Source organism: Orussus abietinus, unplaced genomic scaffold, assembly GCF_000612105.2.
Source record: "Orussus abietinus isolate OABI.00-Male unplaced genomic scaffold, Oabi_2.0 scaffold19, whole genome shotgun sequence".
Taxonomy (NCBI): Eukaryota; Metazoa; Arthropoda; class Insecta; order Hymenoptera; family Orussidae; genus Orussus; species Orussus abietinus.
This window is the reverse complement of record NW_019395981.1, coordinates 1,319,638-1,335,722: the sequence shown is the minus strand read 5'-3', so window position 1 is coordinate 1,335,722 and position 16,085 is coordinate 1,319,638. Positions and strand designations below refer to the sequence as shown.

General features: G+C 51.3%; 1 protein-coding gene across 4 annotated transcripts in view; it reads right to left on the bottom strand.

The window, feature by feature from the left end:
• LOC105699824 (latrophilin Cirl) overlaps positions 1–16,085 on the bottom strand; it is a 183,924-nt gene that overhangs the window by 9,988 nt on the left and 157,851 nt on the right. For 2 of the 4 annotated variants that reach the window (XM_012425165.1, XM_012425168.1), the window contains exons 4-14: positions 5,962–6,068; positions 4,625–4,802; positions 4,377–4,540; positions 3,594–4,235; positions 2,966–3,374; positions 2,617–2,842; positions 2,319–2,484; positions 1,997–2,211; positions 1,790–1,893; positions 730–774; positions 7–175 (exon numbers count right to left, since the gene is read on the bottom strand). In XM_012425165.1, coding sequence (XP_012280588.1) covers positions 7–175; positions 730–774; positions 1,790–1,893; positions 1,997–2,211; positions 2,319–2,484; positions 2,617–2,842; positions 2,966–3,374; positions 3,594–4,235; positions 4,377–4,540; positions 4,625–4,802; positions 5,962–6,068 — 2,425 coding nt within the window. Of the gene's footprint in view, positions 1–6; positions 176–729; positions 775–1,789; positions 1,894–1,996; positions 2,212–2,318; positions 2,485–2,616; positions 2,843–2,965; positions 3,375–3,593; positions 4,236–4,376; positions 4,541–4,624; positions 4,803–5,961; positions 6,069–6,439; positions 6,547–16,085 lie in introns of all 4 variants that reach the window. The other 2 variants (XM_012425166.1, XM_012425167.1) reach the window with 2 other exon arrangements.

Here is a 16,085-nt window from a genome sequence, read left to right as displayed (position 1 = left end):
CCTTACCTTTTCATTCTGCACGCAGTGGAACACGAAGATGAAGAGACCCTGAAGACTGTTTAAAACGGTGAAGATGTACGCCATCACCACGGACTCCTGGTTCAGGTAGAGCAGCCCAAAAGTCCACGTGAGCCCCAGTAAGAACACCAACACGATGGCTCCTCTCAGCCAAGCCCTGATGGAACCACAAAAGCATGGTTAGGAGTCGACAAATCAACTTCCACGATTAATTTTAATTAACCGCGACTAAAGCGTAGAAACTTCCCAGACGTTCTTAGAAAACGTTCCTGCAGGTTTCTAGGCCTTGTCAGCCCAGCGAATTCGTACCTCAGCGGTGATTCAATCGACACTAGGAGATGCAAAACGGCATGCAGTAAAATCTCGCATTTAACTCGGAGCAAAGAAAAGGTGAACGATGCACATGAGTGTGTGACTACTGATTCGTGATGAACGATGACAAAATTCAGGTTATCCGGAGGCAACGTAGGAGACGTTGATGCTATATGTTAATTCATGAGCACTATAGACAGAGGGAAGGTGAATTTACTGGTTTCCATCATTTTTCGGCGCGACTGCGCGGCGTTGTGTTGATCAGTCTATTCTACCACTACTCTAACGAGGAACTAAGTTACGAAACGAAGGGGAACGTGTTAAATGATTAGTAACGTCGAGAGACGCAGAGAAGGGGTACATAGAGAGGAGTAATAATAAAAATCGTAAATATCTTACAAGTGCGCTTGCAATTTGTTGGGAAGAGCATTCTCTTCCTTTCCACTACCAACCAACCACGCCATGCAGAAGAATGTAGAACAGTGTAGACAGAAGTGGGTAGGAGGTTTAATACAAAAATGAAACAAGACAGCAGTTAGGTGATTGTTCCGGCACCATTAATTAAATAATTTCCTGTCATTGTAACGCTCGATCCGCATTACTGGTGTCTCTGGCCGGTGCGGCGGCCACACGTATCATTTGCAATTTAATCTCATATGGACAAGAAACTGGTTAGATTTCTTAAGGCATCGCCGGCATCGCATCGTTTCTCGAGCTCGGCACGTGACAGGAGGGAATTTCTTTTATTTGATTTATCGACCTTAATATTCGACTTCGCGTGTGGGGCAACTCCAGGCCAACAGTAATTCGCATCGAGATTGCGGTATACTTTCCTACCACCACCAGTATTCTAATATTAATATGCAACGAAATTCAATAGCACGAAACCGATCTGGATTCTGACCGAAACGTCCGACTTCACTCAGAAAGAACATTCGACGGTAAAACATCACCGAGTACTGAGATCACTTTTCCATAAGTCTCGAAAAATATCAGAAATTAATTATCCGGGGGAAAAAAAAACGAAACGGACGACGCTCCTTTACGCAATTGCGCTACTGTAACGAGAGGGATCGTGATTCTTACTTTGAATAAAGATTTGGAAGTTAATGGAAAATATCAATTTACAGCGAATTTGGGGTCACAAGTGCTGCGATTGAATTCGGATATACGTGGTCGTGTATCGTAACGCATGGGACTTGAAAATCATTCCAACAAAGTATGTAAACTGAAAACTACTACGTATGTGATGTATGGGAGACGTAATACTTTTGTGAGGTCATGTAAGCCAGTAAAAGCCGGCGCACGTGAGGCGAAAGCATCAACAAAAGTCTCGAAGCTATCTTAAAGTACGACCGATTCGTTTCACTTGTGCCGATCGGGTCTATCCGAACTTATTACTCTTATTTATAACTTGCACCGTTGCAGGTACATTGACGGAAGAAGAATGGTGATTTACCTTGCACTCGCCAATCGAGAGTGTTCCTTACTCTTCATGGAGACCGTTGTGTTGGCGTGTCGACACATCATGTAGATCGCCATGGACAGGAACACCAAGTTAGCCTGGAAGACGAGGTCGAAGATAAGTTCGGTGGAATTGAAAGGTGAGAAGCCGACTACCAAGAGTGTAATCACTAATTAGAAATTTTTTTTATTGAGGAATTACCAAAATAACGAGTATCACAGGTCCCACGAAGCTGAAGATGAAGTAGTTGTCCGCTCGCAACCAGCAGTACCGATCGGTACCGTAGCTGAGGGGATCGATTACGCAGGAAATGGCGACGACAAGGAGAGGGGCACCATAAGCCACCAAATAGTACCACCGTAGCCTTGACTTTTCCGCTTCGAAGACTTCGATCAGCATGACGTACAACTGGAATCCTAAATAGGAATGGAACCGTCAGAGATAGGTGACTATGAGCGATCCTAGGGACCCAACTAAAAATCCTTTCTCGATAAGTCGACAGACGTTTGGAAGAGACCGTTACCTTCGAGGAACATCCAGGCGAAGGCACAGAGGAAGAAGAAGTGCAGGAGTCCGGCGACAACGCCACATAGTATCCTTTGATTCGTCTGTCCGATGCCACATACGAAGAGGACTTCGGCGATCAGCAGACAGACGCACAGGTTCTTGTGAATCGTCGTTCTGTCGGACTGGAATCGAGAAAGAGACGTTACAAGAGGTGTATCAAACGTTATCCAGGAAACCGTCCTTTCGTGTAACTTCCGCGTCGCCAGCTGATTTCGGCGAAATTGGCTAATTTACTAATACGGAATTGCAGCTACCTTCAATCCTCGGAACAGCTGGAACGTAAGGATGGCAAGAACGAGGCAGACGACCGAGATGATGCATCCCGTGTACGTGATGATTTGGAGAGCGACTTGATGAGCGATGTCCAATTTCACCGCATGAACGTCCATCAGGACCGCAAAGTTCGTAAGGTGATTGCACTGGCACACGGTGTGCGTGGCGTTGGACCTATGTAGGTGACATCCCTCTTCGGACCACGCGCTGTGAATTAAGGACAAGAAGGGAATGAATTACTTCCAAGTATGCATTTTCTCTGGAGCTCGACAAGGTCTAATTATCCCTGAAGTGGTTCACTGAAGAAGCAGTTGCGTGCCCGAGACGTACCTCATGATATAATCCCAGAAGACGCACGTGGGATTACTGACGTTATCAGCGGTCAAGTGCTTGAAGTAAACCCTGACTGGTTCCGTCAACTGGATGTGCCTTCCTCCGCCTAGGGAAGCGGATATCACCTTGCTGTTCAGTATCCTAGTGACGTTACGTTTTGGCCGAAACTCGGGGTCGTCGTTCGTGGAAAACGGCGAGGTCTCCATTTGGGGTTGCAGAATTTCCTCCAGCCTGTCGAACGCCATGAAGACGAGCCTAACGATGCCGCCTTCGCTGTTTTCCAGAAGAGCCGTCGTGGTCAGCTCCACATGGTCGTTCGAGGCCGTCCATTTCTGCTGAGATGCCGTCGAGAAGACCTCCAGGTCATTGTCCAGATTACGCGTATCGAGGACGCGCACCTCCATCACTGGAAAAACAATAGATCACCGTTTAAAAGTCGCCTTGAGCTCGGATGGTACTCCACTCTCCTCCTCCTAGGGAATCTATCTCCGAGCAATGATGATAGAAAATAGGGGGGATTCCGAAATAACTCGGTTATTAAAAGAGAACGAACATTTCCGTGTCAAGAGGTACCTAGGTAAGTGTACACCCTGGATAATCATCCACCTGGTAGGAAAATACTTACGTATATTTTTCCCCGTATGAATGATCTTCCTCGCGTAAGTGAAGGTGTCGGCCAAGAGGAATGCGTTCTCTTCCAAGCCGATCAGCAAGGAAGTGGCAACTCTCATCTGTTCCTGGTGACTCAGATCCTTCCACGAGGCCATTTGCGACTTGTCCAGCAAATTGCTCCCAGTTATCACGACGCCCTCCAGCAACTCCGAGACGCTGACCTCCTTCTGACGGGGATCTTGGTAAGTTTTGATAGACTCGGCCATTTTCTCAGCCATGTTCTTAATGATCGTCGTGGTGGTCATCATGTCGCCCCCGTAGAGCATCTGGCTGTTGTTGGTGACTTGGGACAACTCGCTGCTAACGCTGAGTATAGTGTCGCCGTTGTTCACGCGTTTCTCCAAAGAAGTCAACCAGGCGGACCTGCACTCGCTGAGGTCAGGGGTCTCCAGATACCAGGTGGCCATATCTCCCCGTAGGACGCACCTCCACCTAGCCAAGCCATTGCCCCCATCGGGACAGCTTTGGACAGCGACCTCGCCAGCGCGTGTCACGTTCCAGAAGAGGTTCCTGGCCCTCGTGGGAGGACAGACCTGCCTGCCATAGTCGAACCTCTGTCCGATGGAGCTGGACTCCGGATATTGGGTGCTGGGCACTGAAACGATCACCATTGCTCCCGTCAACATCGTCCCCGAGGTATCAGAAATTCTGGCCGTGCGTAACGACCTAGCCACGGTCCCGTTAGGATGCAAACTTAAGTCCATCAAAAAAAGCAAGACAAAGTCCCATGGCATACCGATGGTCTTCCTCGTGGTTTTCCACGGTGGGACGGTGGACGTGGTGGTGGACTGCGTGGTGTCGGGCATAACGGGCGGCACTGGCGGACCGTGTCGGTTCCCTGAAGAGGCGTCATCTCCGTCACCGCCTTCGGGCTCGACGGCGACCTTAGTGGACGTCACGCTGCAAGAGATCAAGTTAGGTCAACCCTCGGAGGCGCTACTGTCGCCATACTCGGACCGAGAGGAGAATGGACCGAAAACTGACCTTGGCAAGGTGGTCGCAGGTTGTGCCAGGGTGGACGTGGGGGGTGGTGGTGGAGGCTGGGCCGGTGGCGTGGTAATCCTCGAGGGAGGCCTGACGGTCGGCTTAGCCGTGCTCCAAACACTGGGCTGGGACGTTATCAGCCATGGCGGACTGGGGCGCGACGTCGTCGTCGTGGCGGCTGTAAATATTTAACGAAATCAAAAGTGGAGGCGGAAGGGAAGCCCTGCCCCCGCGGGAGCTTTCCGGGGACGGCGAGCCCGGTTCCACCGGCGGGGCAAAGCTGATGAGTAACGATCGGCCGAGGATGCGTCGGAGGGGGTGGAGAATCTTCCTCGAAGATCGTACAATAGATCTGTAAGACCAGGACTCGGGCCCGTCCCGCGCGCCCTCTCCTCCGCCTCTCGCCCCTCCCCGCCCCCCGGCTCCTCGCGAAACCTTTCAGCTTTGCATTATTCAGCTTTGCAAATCCCCCATTCTTTTCCGGGCATATTCTTCCCCGGCTAGGAGAGGGGAAGGCTATGATGATTCCCCGGGGATCCTCCGTGCCGAACGCAGATTGGCTTCGCGACCGGTATATCGTGACCGCGCAACTCCCAGGCACGCCGATCTTTAACCTCGAGATGGCGGCGCCAGTTAATCCGGGAATGGGATTGTCCGCGTATTTCGCCAGGCTATCTCTATAGGGGTCATCTTTATTGGTCGAAGAGGGCCGCGATAAGGTGAAATACAGGACCGTCGATGCGCGCCCAGATAGTCCCGGCTAAGGCTCGAGGTTCACCCTCTCCGCACCCTATTAGGATGCTGGAAAGGGCCCTCTTCTTTCGCCGGGAATCGACGACTTCATTTCAGAGGCTACTTCCCTGGAATAGCTAATCGGCGCGGAAGACGCTGGACCACTCGGGTCCAGCGACGGACTCCAAGTCCGAAGATTCGACCGTCAACGGGACGTTGAACGTTACTCGGGTATGATTTCTCGGACTCCTCGTTTGGGAGCGACGAAGAAACGGGACTCATGATTCCCGATAAGCGCGACCATCACTTCCCGAATGGGTGATCCTTGGGAGCATCTCGTTGCCGCAAAGTTCCGAAGTCGCGGTGCTTTGGCGAGGCTCTTTGCCGTCACTGGCATGATAAAAGTTTGCCTGGAAATCCGGGGAGACGCGGGGAGCGCGTCTTCGCGTCAGATCCAGCTTTGATCTCGGAGGCTTCATCGAAACGGCGATCTTTATTGGCTCCGTTACCGGTCTCGTACGCAGTGGAAACGTTGCCGGTGCTCTGGGCGTCGGCAAATACGCGTTTGCAATGGAACGGAGACGAAATAGAATGCTTGTACTTACCGGATCCACAAATGTAATGCGCCTCGAGGTACTTCACCGTGTTTGGACACGGGTCGCCAAATTGTACGGTCGATGCAACGATGCTGCAGTTCTGTTGGTGATCGCACCTGGACGGAATCAGTGCCGGAACGGCAAGGTTTTACCAATCGATTGCGCTAAGTGGACCGTGTGTACTGCCATGGATCGTTATCCAAAAGGTCTTTTGGATGGATTTGAACCCCTCGGTGGTCGTCCCTCCGTTCATCGGCACCTCCGGTGACGTCCACTGACCATCGCGTGACGGTCGCTCATGGTTGGGGGGGCCCTGACTCGACTACATATACCCTACCTAACCGATTTTCTCTTTTTGCACCTCTCCTATACCCGATATGCCCTCTTCCAGTGCATTCGGAATTTCCAGCGCGATTTTCGCGACTGGCGGATCGACGGTTTCGGCGCTGGTCATAAGGCTAAATGAAAAAAATGAAAACCAACCAACCTAGGCAATAATACTGCGCTTCGACGTACTTTCTCGTTCCGGGACAGGGGTCCTCCTCGAAAATCCCGCTGTGCACATCCACCGAGCAAGAACGACGTTCGTTGCACCTGCAATCGTCACGTGTAAGAGGGAGACGCCTCGGGGACCTTCGAATTATGCTAATCGTACGTGGGGGCGCGATTTGCCGAGGAAAGGCGTCGGAGTGGAGGGATCACGGCCTCTTTGTCTTGGGTCTCTTCGCGATGTGGACATTTTGAGGTGGCTGCTACCGATGCACCTCCACGGCCGAGCTACCGAATTCCCCCACGGTGGAATTACACGGACGGGCAGCTTTCCAAGTGACGATTTGCGAAAATTCTCTACATAGACCGTCGGGGTATCTCGAAGCTACTTTACCGCCCCTAGTTGCGTGATCATGGACCGAGTACTTCTGAATTTTCCTGAGAATATCGGGCTCAAGGTGGAGGACTGAAATCCAGGTCGCATGTTTGGGCCCTTCGAGATCCGCTCCAGGATGATCATTGTCGTTTGCAGGGTAACTGGAGGTACGGTCACGGTAGTTTGATTTTGATGCATCCTCTGGAGCAAATCTCGAATTGCCCGTGACTCATGCTACCGAGTACCCTCCCTCTGTACTCCATTACACGAGGATCATCCGTGCGTATTAGGTACCTTACGCGCTGCCTATCGCGCCCACTTAGCGTTCCATAATACTGCGCCCATAGCTGGCAGTCTTTACAGGACCATCGGCGATGGCGATTCCGTGTACATGCCCACAGGCAGACCACTTACACGGCAGTGGGTACATTCTCGGACACGGTTTGCCTCGGCCGCACAATGCGCGCACCTACGCCCAAGCCGGTGCACCAACCACCATCCGAGGTGACCCCGGAGTCGAAGGAAGCCCCCTTGCGATTGTAGAAGAAATCTGCCCTTTACCGACACCTTAAGACCAGGAAGGACTCGAAACAGAGGTCGCACCCGAAGAGGATGACGAAAATTCGACGCGGAGCCGCACCGGTTAGGGATGCTGGGTTAATGAGAGAGAATTTCCGCCCGGACGGACCGAAGCGCAGAGGGTTTAGTATACGCGATGGAGCACACCGAGCCAGTTTGTTAATGATAAAAAGGGAGGTTCGGGGAGGCTCGGCCAACGGATTCACACGTCAACCCCAGAAAGTCATGCAGAGGTATCTCATCGTTCTCGGACTCTCTCTCGTTCGAGGGGCCGATTCGCCTGGATTATGCAAAACGCGTGCATCGCGGAGGAGGGCGCGTTCCGAGGGGGTGCCGAATGAATTTCGGAGCGCAGCCGCGACGCATAATTCCTGCTCCGTAAATATTTAACGAACGGCTGCAGTTGGACCGCGCTGGCAAACAATTCGGCCGCGCTTTTCGGCCCGATTTTTATTTGCCGATCGGCCAGCTGGTCGCTGCGGCCCCCCGCGAAGCCGGACCGATGCGCGGTGTTATCGGAGCATTATCAAATATTGTAGCCTGTTTGCGCCCGCCAAATTGCACTTTCGTCGCGAGACGTCGAGTATTCATGGATTGCTGTCTATTTAAATTGGCCGGCGCGTACACGCGCGTGCGGGGGACCCGCCGCGGGGTGTCCGCGCGGAAAACACGCACCCAAGGCCAGGCCGTGCATTTTTCACGGGGAACGTTTGCGCTTGTCATCGGGGATTTTCGAGAGCTCTTCTGCATCCTATCGAGTCGGCCTGAAGGGCGAAGGGGTTTTAATTATTTTTATTCCGCCACTCGATTTTTCACCGGCTATATGGAAACTTCCAGCTTTTCCGCTGTTTTTAACCCGGGAGGGAAATCTCCGCGGGTTTTCAGTTTTGGTATTAAGTTCGCCGAAAATTCCGAGTACTCGTTAGCGAAATTCGTTATCACCGACCCGTCGAATACTGTCTCATGTTTCGGAGCGGGAAATTCTATTTTTATCTTTTTTCTTTTTTTCCGTCGACATGAGTATTCCAGGTATTCATGCATTGCCGGTACCGACTACTAATCGAACGCGACTAATTGCGTTCCATAGAAACAGCGGGAATTATCCCCCTCATTACGTTGAAATGTTATGTCGAAAAAATGAAATATTTCGTTTTATCCGCCACCCTGCCGCTTTCGAATCGCTTCGCCCACGTATCCTGGATTTTGCGCATTCTTCCAAAGGGGTCTCGAATTACAAGCTTTCGAGTTGAAATTATTTTCATTTCGTCATTCCAATTTTAATCGATGAATCGCCCGGGAATTCCCTCGTTCGTGAAAAAACCAAAACGATACGCGAGTGCAGTTTGAAACGTTCCATGGGCCAAATTTGCCCTTTTCTTTCGCCTTTTCCGTCCAAATCGGCTCGGATAACATTATAAAATATCGATTTGCTATCCCACCCTGCATGGAGTGGTTAATACCCACTGGCACAAAAGCGACATATTTACCATCCGCGCCGAATATTCATTAATAATTTATTCCAGTCGTCACGAAATTGATGGCGATTCGTTTTAGCTCGTCGCGACACCGGGGGCCATTATCCAGATTTCTAAAATCGGAGGGCTCGAAATTTCGTTTCTAGAAGATCTGGCCCGTTAAAAATTCCCACCGGGCATTCGCGTTTTCCAGGGAAAATGTTTACCCGCAAATGCACGGGCGAAGAGTGAAAAATGCACGGCGTTCCTCGGCGCACCGCGTAATAAATACTTGAATGCGCCGGCGCATTATCGCGGATTTGTCTCGTTTTCTAAAAGGGCATTCGGCTCGAAATAAAAGGCCCCGTCGGGAGGAAGACCAATTAAAAATTATTTCAGTTTCGCCAGGATCTACGGATTCATACGGCGCGGCAGGAAACTGGAACCATCTCTCTCGCTCTTTCTCCGGCCACGTTGATATATAAAAACCGAGCATTCGGAGCGAAAACGACCACTCGGTTCGTCCGGAGTGAACATTTTTATTGTATTTTTGGAAAAATCCCGCGCGGCAGGGAAACACGGAAGAGAGAAAACGAGAAAGAAAGGAAGCAGAACGGGAACAACGGCACGAGAAGCACATTTTCACTAATAAACCAGGGCACCGTCGTTAGCAAGGGAGGGATTGTATAGAGGATTCCCAATTCGAAGTATCCGAATATCCCAAAAATCCAGATATAACGATAAAAATTCGAAAACTAGAGGCCTTTAATTTCCAAATAAACTCCCAGTTCCCTCGTTCGCTTTTTGGTAGGCAAAAAATCATCCGAATTTCCTCCGGGGTTCCGGACAATCGCTCCCCCCAGTTCTTGGCTTCGATTTGATTTCACGGACCGATAATCCCTGGAACGGAGTTTCCTAGGTGGCCCAAATCGGGATTTTCCAAGAGCTACGTTTTTTTAAGAGATATACTCGTCTCGCGTCCCAATGGCGTCCACGTACGCGCAAAGTAGACCCCCGGATCGGGAAAACTCGCAATAACGTACAGGCGATATCGTTACAAAGGGGGAGCCTAGCGATCCGCAAATCGGTATCGAATCTTCGGCTCAGCCGGGCCGGCTCGATAATCGATAGTTAATGGGCCGAGGGGTGGCGGCCGCCTCGTCACGTTCGGTAAAACGAATCGAATTCGCGGCGCGGGGCGATAAATATGCGACGACGCTAGCCCCGCCCGCTGAAACGTGTCACAATTTCGCGTTTAATTGCGCGAACGTCATTATGCGCGCTTATTAAGCATCGCGAAATAACGCCCGGTATTATAATTGACGGGCTGGGGGACTCGGGGAGGAAACGCAATATCGCCCTTTCGGGGTGGAAAAGCCGGGGAAATCCGCGCGGCATTTTTGCGCGCCTCGGAGAAAATCGGAAGGTTCGGTTCGTCAAGATAGGGTTCCAGGGAGGAATTATTGTTAAATAAAAAAAAAAAAGGAAAATTTCACGAACCCCGCGTTCCACAGGGGGAACCGTCGTTTACCGGGTGACGACCTCCAGAAGAGAAATAAAGGGATAACAAATTTTAAATGGTTCCATGAACGATTCTCCCAGTACCGCTCTTACGCCACCGTCCACCATGACTCGGTCCCAGAGAAACGTGAATAATCGCCGGCTCGAGCCGCGACGTTTCCGTGACGATTGAGTGATAAGCCTCTCCAGAGCGAGCGAAATCACGTGAGTTTGCAGGGTGACTTTTACTTTTTATCTCGCGCCGCTTTCCCTTTTGGCCGGGTGTCCCCGTGTCGGACTTAATCGTGGGTCAGGGAATCGCGATTCTTAAACCGGGAGCTTTTCGGAGTACCGGAGGACGGTCCCAGGGCGGGATGTACGCCGTCTCCCTATCTTGATGAGAAAGGCCATTAACGCAAATACAAGTATACGGGCCGCCGCTTCATGTCGCACTGTCACGTGCGTTAACCGTGTATCTTCGTGTATACACGGGCGTCCCGTCTAACTACCGAAGCATGTACACATGTATACGTCCGCGGCGTTATCGTTCACGAGCAAGGTAGGTACGAGGTGCCGCGGGGATTAAGCGAGTCCTAAAACGCGTTTGCGCGAGAAACGCGTGTTTCATGGCCGCGATATACGCGGGAGGGCCCTTTCCTTATTCCGTTACCGCGGTACAAGGGACTAACCGAAGATCCCGTGACGCGATTTTGATGCTTAATCCTGCGTCGCGAGGATCACGGGAACAGAAAATCCGATCCGTGGGAATTTGGATCACTCAAAAATCACGTCCAAGTGTCCATTACGCGGCCATGAAGAGGCGTCAAGCTCGTTCCGGTGAGAAACGGTTGTACGCTTTTCTCGACCCGATGTCGCCGTAAAAATGGCCCCTCTCATGAGGCGGCAATTCCCAGGACAGTCCTGAAGGGACCATTCCTTCGCGTCCACGTGGGGGTAATTCGCACGTGCGACTGCGTTGCATACGTGGGGCAGGGCAGGGAAGCACCGAAAGCTCGAGCAGGGTAATGGTACTGGGTGCCATAATTGCGCACCGGTTACCCCAGCCACGGTTCGGTGCACGTTACAACGTCGTAAGATCGGTCGTACCCGGAGCAATGAGAGATTCCTTAGGGGAGAGACATCTGCGGGGTGCAGTAAGCGCGTCGTTCCGGATTTCGCGAATCCTCGGCGAGCAATATTCCGCCACCCGGGCGGATGAAAGCTTCCGGTGGGTCAGGAACGAAGAGGGCGAATATCGACGCGGAATCGACGTTCGATCGCGAAGAGCCGTCCTAAGGGCGGCTCTTTTTCAGGGCCGACTTAAGTGGCAAGGAAAATTCGGCAAATTCCCGAAGGGTTCCCTGATGCACCTCCCATCTTTCGGGTCCTTGCTTCGGCGGATTTGCTCACAAAGTCCAGACTTAATTCCGCGGCTAACTCCTCTCTCGGAAGCCCTGAGTTTCGGACGCGACCGGCGCTTAGCCTACGAGGACGATGGAACTGTCGTGTTTGGACTTCGGCTTCGACAACCAACGCTTCGACGTAAACTTCGGACTAAACGCGGCCGAAAATACCGGAAGCCGATGTCGCCGTGCAGGGAGGCGATTTAGAGTTAGGAGCAAAGATGCGCTCGGATGGCTGCCAAAAAAAATTCGGACGTTTCTAAATAATCGACTTGGATGTAACCCTGGCTATCCATGTTTCCCTTCTTGCATGTTTACCTCCTCCGATTAATATTTCACGCGTAATTAATGACGGGGACATTTTTTTTCTCCTCAAAAACCGGACGAATGCGAGCTTTGGAGTTCCCAGCCAATCGAGGACGCATTAGGAGCGTTCCGAGCTTTCAGGGCCTATCGGGCAATTGTAATCCAGACGCGAAATGGCGCTTCTCCCCCAATTTTCGGGAGTCTCCCTGGGAGCCGTGTCTTTTGCAGGTGGATGCAACAGAGTGGAGGACACTTCACACAAATGTACACAGAGAGACCGACGAAGCCTCGACCTGGCATTCCAAAACAATCCATGGCAATACACACGGCACGTGGTACACGTTCCACGATTAAACTCGTGTAGCTAATATATGTCAGTCCGCGCGCACATACGCATGACATGCGCCGTCTATGTACGCGCGTACATAGGAGCCGAGCAGTTACGATCCGCGTTACCGTCCCCGCTGGGTGTAATCATCGCATTTCGGGCGCATATACGGCCATTGTGACGAATTCGCCGACTGGCCGACGAAAAGCCCCACAATGGCCGCGTGTCCCGAGTCATCGGACGAATCGTAACTAGCCCGGCGACTTCGCAAAACTATGTCGTAAGCATGCAATTTGAATGCAGTTCCTGGTACAGGGAAGGGGAACGGATGTCGGGGATTCGCGATGACCGGTAAACGGGGCGATAAAATGAAAACAAACCGGAAAGGTGAACGCTAATCTGTTGCAATTCGCGAGTGCGTTTCCCAGGATTCATGCAGATTTCACAAATTTTGCAAATCCCCCTAAAACCTTCCGATATAACCGACCACGAGTTTCCGTCATAGGACGACTCCAGAAAATCCAACTTAACCGTCGGATCTTTTGGAGTCGAGGTTCCTGGTCGATGCAGTCCAAGTGCATCCCATTTGTATAGGTAGAACTTGCAAGGGCCGAACCCGATGCAGTTCTCGGCGAGTGCGCGTTCGTTAAGTATCTCCAGGTCTCCTCGCAAAGGACGGCGCTTAAGTATTCCCCCGTTCTGCATATTCCCGATTGGAATACTTTAAGTCCGCACAAGTTACGAAGTATCTTTCTCTTAATCCCGGCGGGTCGGGGGATTAGAGCGAGTTTTATCCGGCAGCCCGGGTATCCCCTGTATCCCTGGAGGAGGATATACCCCGGGAACTCGTGGATGGATACCTTCTTATTAAAAGCCGGGCCCGAGAAGTAGGATCGAATGAAATTACGAGACGCTGGTGGGATCGATACGCCGAGGATGGAGCTTCTTGCCTCGGACGGCGATTCGACCACTCGAAAAAGGCCTCGACGCGAGATTCGAGCTCGCGATCTCTACTCGTGTTCTCGTCGAGCACGGACTCGGCAAAGAAATTACGGGGACGAAGAAAACCTCGCCGATTCTCCCCTTCCGTTCTCATCCCGAACTTTAGCGAACACCCTCGAGTGCAACGTCCCGATGCATTTCTATGAGGTCGCCTGGATTTAAGGAAAAAAAAAAATAAAATAAAAAAAAATACGAATAAACGTCAAACCGTCCACGAGTTTTGGACTCCTATCAAAAGTGGGGAATTTACCGGGGAATGCGTGGCGGTAACGATATGCTATGGGTGTGCTTTTTAATTACTCGAAAATCGGAATTGCACTCGACCTCGGCGCCAAATCGATGGGACGCGGGGATTCGCTCGTATTTTTTATTTCTCTTTATTTATAATCTCTTTTCGCCACCGTATCGAAAATATCTCCGGATCTTCTCGGTGGATAGACGCGGAAAGATCGCCCGCTGACGCGGAACCGCGAAACGAGCAAAGCGCGAGGAGAGTCGTGCGAATTTTCGAAGGAAGCGAGCGCGAGTCGAGGATTCACGCGCTCGCCGAGGCTCGTTAAAAAATCTCCATCTGATGACGCTGCGAGATGCAATCTCGGCAGGATACCACAAAACACTAGTTGAACGTGCATCCACGGCCCAGCACCGGAACATCTTTGTTTCGGCTGACGTTTACGAGGCTCGGCCGAGACGATGCGCGGTGGAACATTAAACAGTGAATTTTCTTTACACGATCGCCCGCGATAAATTCCCTCCCCGGGATTTTCGCACTTCCATGGGTGGAACATTAATTTAACACTTTTATGAATCTTTTATTTTCCCATTTTTTCCCGACTTTAATACACGAGGCGCGAGGATTGTGGTCTTATGAGTTGGAATTCAGAAGGAGGCTTTTTTGACTTTCCGGATGCATCTCGTCAAATTTAGAGCGACCTTTACGGGGTGTACCGAGTTTGCAATATTTCCTTTGGAAATCTCGACGAGTGGTTTTCCTTCTAGAATCTGGTACGTCGGCGACGCGCCGAGAGTTCTTACCCCTTCGAGGCCGGAAGTACGCAACGAAATTGGCAATAATGGACCCCTCGGTAAGCAATATATATGGGAAATTGAAGCCGCGTAAACCTAACGCGGACTAGTAAGGTCGGATACTCCCGGGGATGTCTTTATCTTTCTTTCTTTTTCTTTTTTATCCGCACCTCTCTTCCGAGCGGGTTGCTCCAGGGTAGCGGGGAAATTATGAGAATACAAGACGGAGCGTGACGGCTGATGGATAGACGCGGAAAGTCGAGTGCGTGTATGTACCCCGGTACTTGCACGTACGACCGTGCGAGAACGCATTCATGCACGGGCACGCGTAATTACGGGATGTCTGAGACGCACTGCGCGAACGCATGCAGGGAGACCAGGTAAACCCACAGGTGAATTATGCGAAGGCAATGCGCGGGATCAAGGTAGGGAAGCGTTTTAGGATGCACGCAATGCTTGGACGGGTGACTTGCACGGTGGAAAAGGGAATTATCCACCTCGTCGGCGATATTGAATTTCTTGCAATTTTAGCGATTTTTCATGACCTCTCGGTATCGCCGACGAGCCAAAGGACCCTCTTTCGTATAAGCAGGACGAACTCGTAAAGAACACCAAGCCCCAAAGATTGCGATTACAGTTGAACGCAGAAAACCACATAAACCATCCTTGATTAATGGCGCAGGTGCGTTAGATGGCTCCGTCGTTAGCGTCAACACGTAACGCGCGAACGTAATTCCTGAGCGGCGAAGGAAGAAATAAAAAAAAAAACAACAGACTCGCGAATTGCGATTATGAATGACCGTAACGTAAATCCCAGCGCAGGGTGCAATTATCCTGGCCGAGGTGCTGGAAACGCAGAAGTATCGGCGCGAGGAGAAAGGTGTCGGATCGGCGTTCCAAGGAAACGAGCGCGACTGAATTTCTGCACTGCACGCGAAACTGCAGTTATTTCCGGCAATGAGGAATTCAGAAAGATCCCGCGCGATTCCGTGATTAAGGGTTCTCGTAATACAGCGAAATCGCGATATTTCCCGGTTTCCTGAATAGCGATAAACGATATGCAAAATGAAAATCGAACTTTATCGTCGGTATTTCAAAGGGATTTTTATCCGATTACGGACAGATGGAAACTGCAAGTCCAGGGCAAGTGCAGTCTACCTCGGCCGTGTCCTTTCCGTGGGCGTTTTTCCGCCTCCCTTTCCGCGTCTAGCGCCTCTTTTTCCGCGGTATCGTTGCACCCTTCGCAACGTCCTCGGGTTCGTTTTTCTTTCCGGAGTCCCGCCGACTGATCGGAAAACTCGGGAAGAAATAAAGCCCGGAATCGAAATGATAACAAGATAAAAGGATAAGGCGTGGCGGAAGAGGGAACGCAGCGGCGAGCTCTCCGCGGGAGAATTCGTACCTTTACGAGCGGGCGGACACAACGGGGAAACGAAACTTCTTCGGCCCCAAAGCCGAAGCCAATCTCAAAGTTGGCCCCGGCTTTTTCGTGACTCGGTGCGAGAACCGTTCGAACTTTAAACGCGTCCCTCTCTTTTCCACCCTCTCGCGTTCCTCCTCGAAAAACATACTTTCGCGGCGTAGTTTTACAAGTTTAAATGGTCCTCCGTTCTGCACCGTTCTGGACTGCTGGTGTAGAACCGCCGGAACCGGGGAGGGCGGAAAAGAGA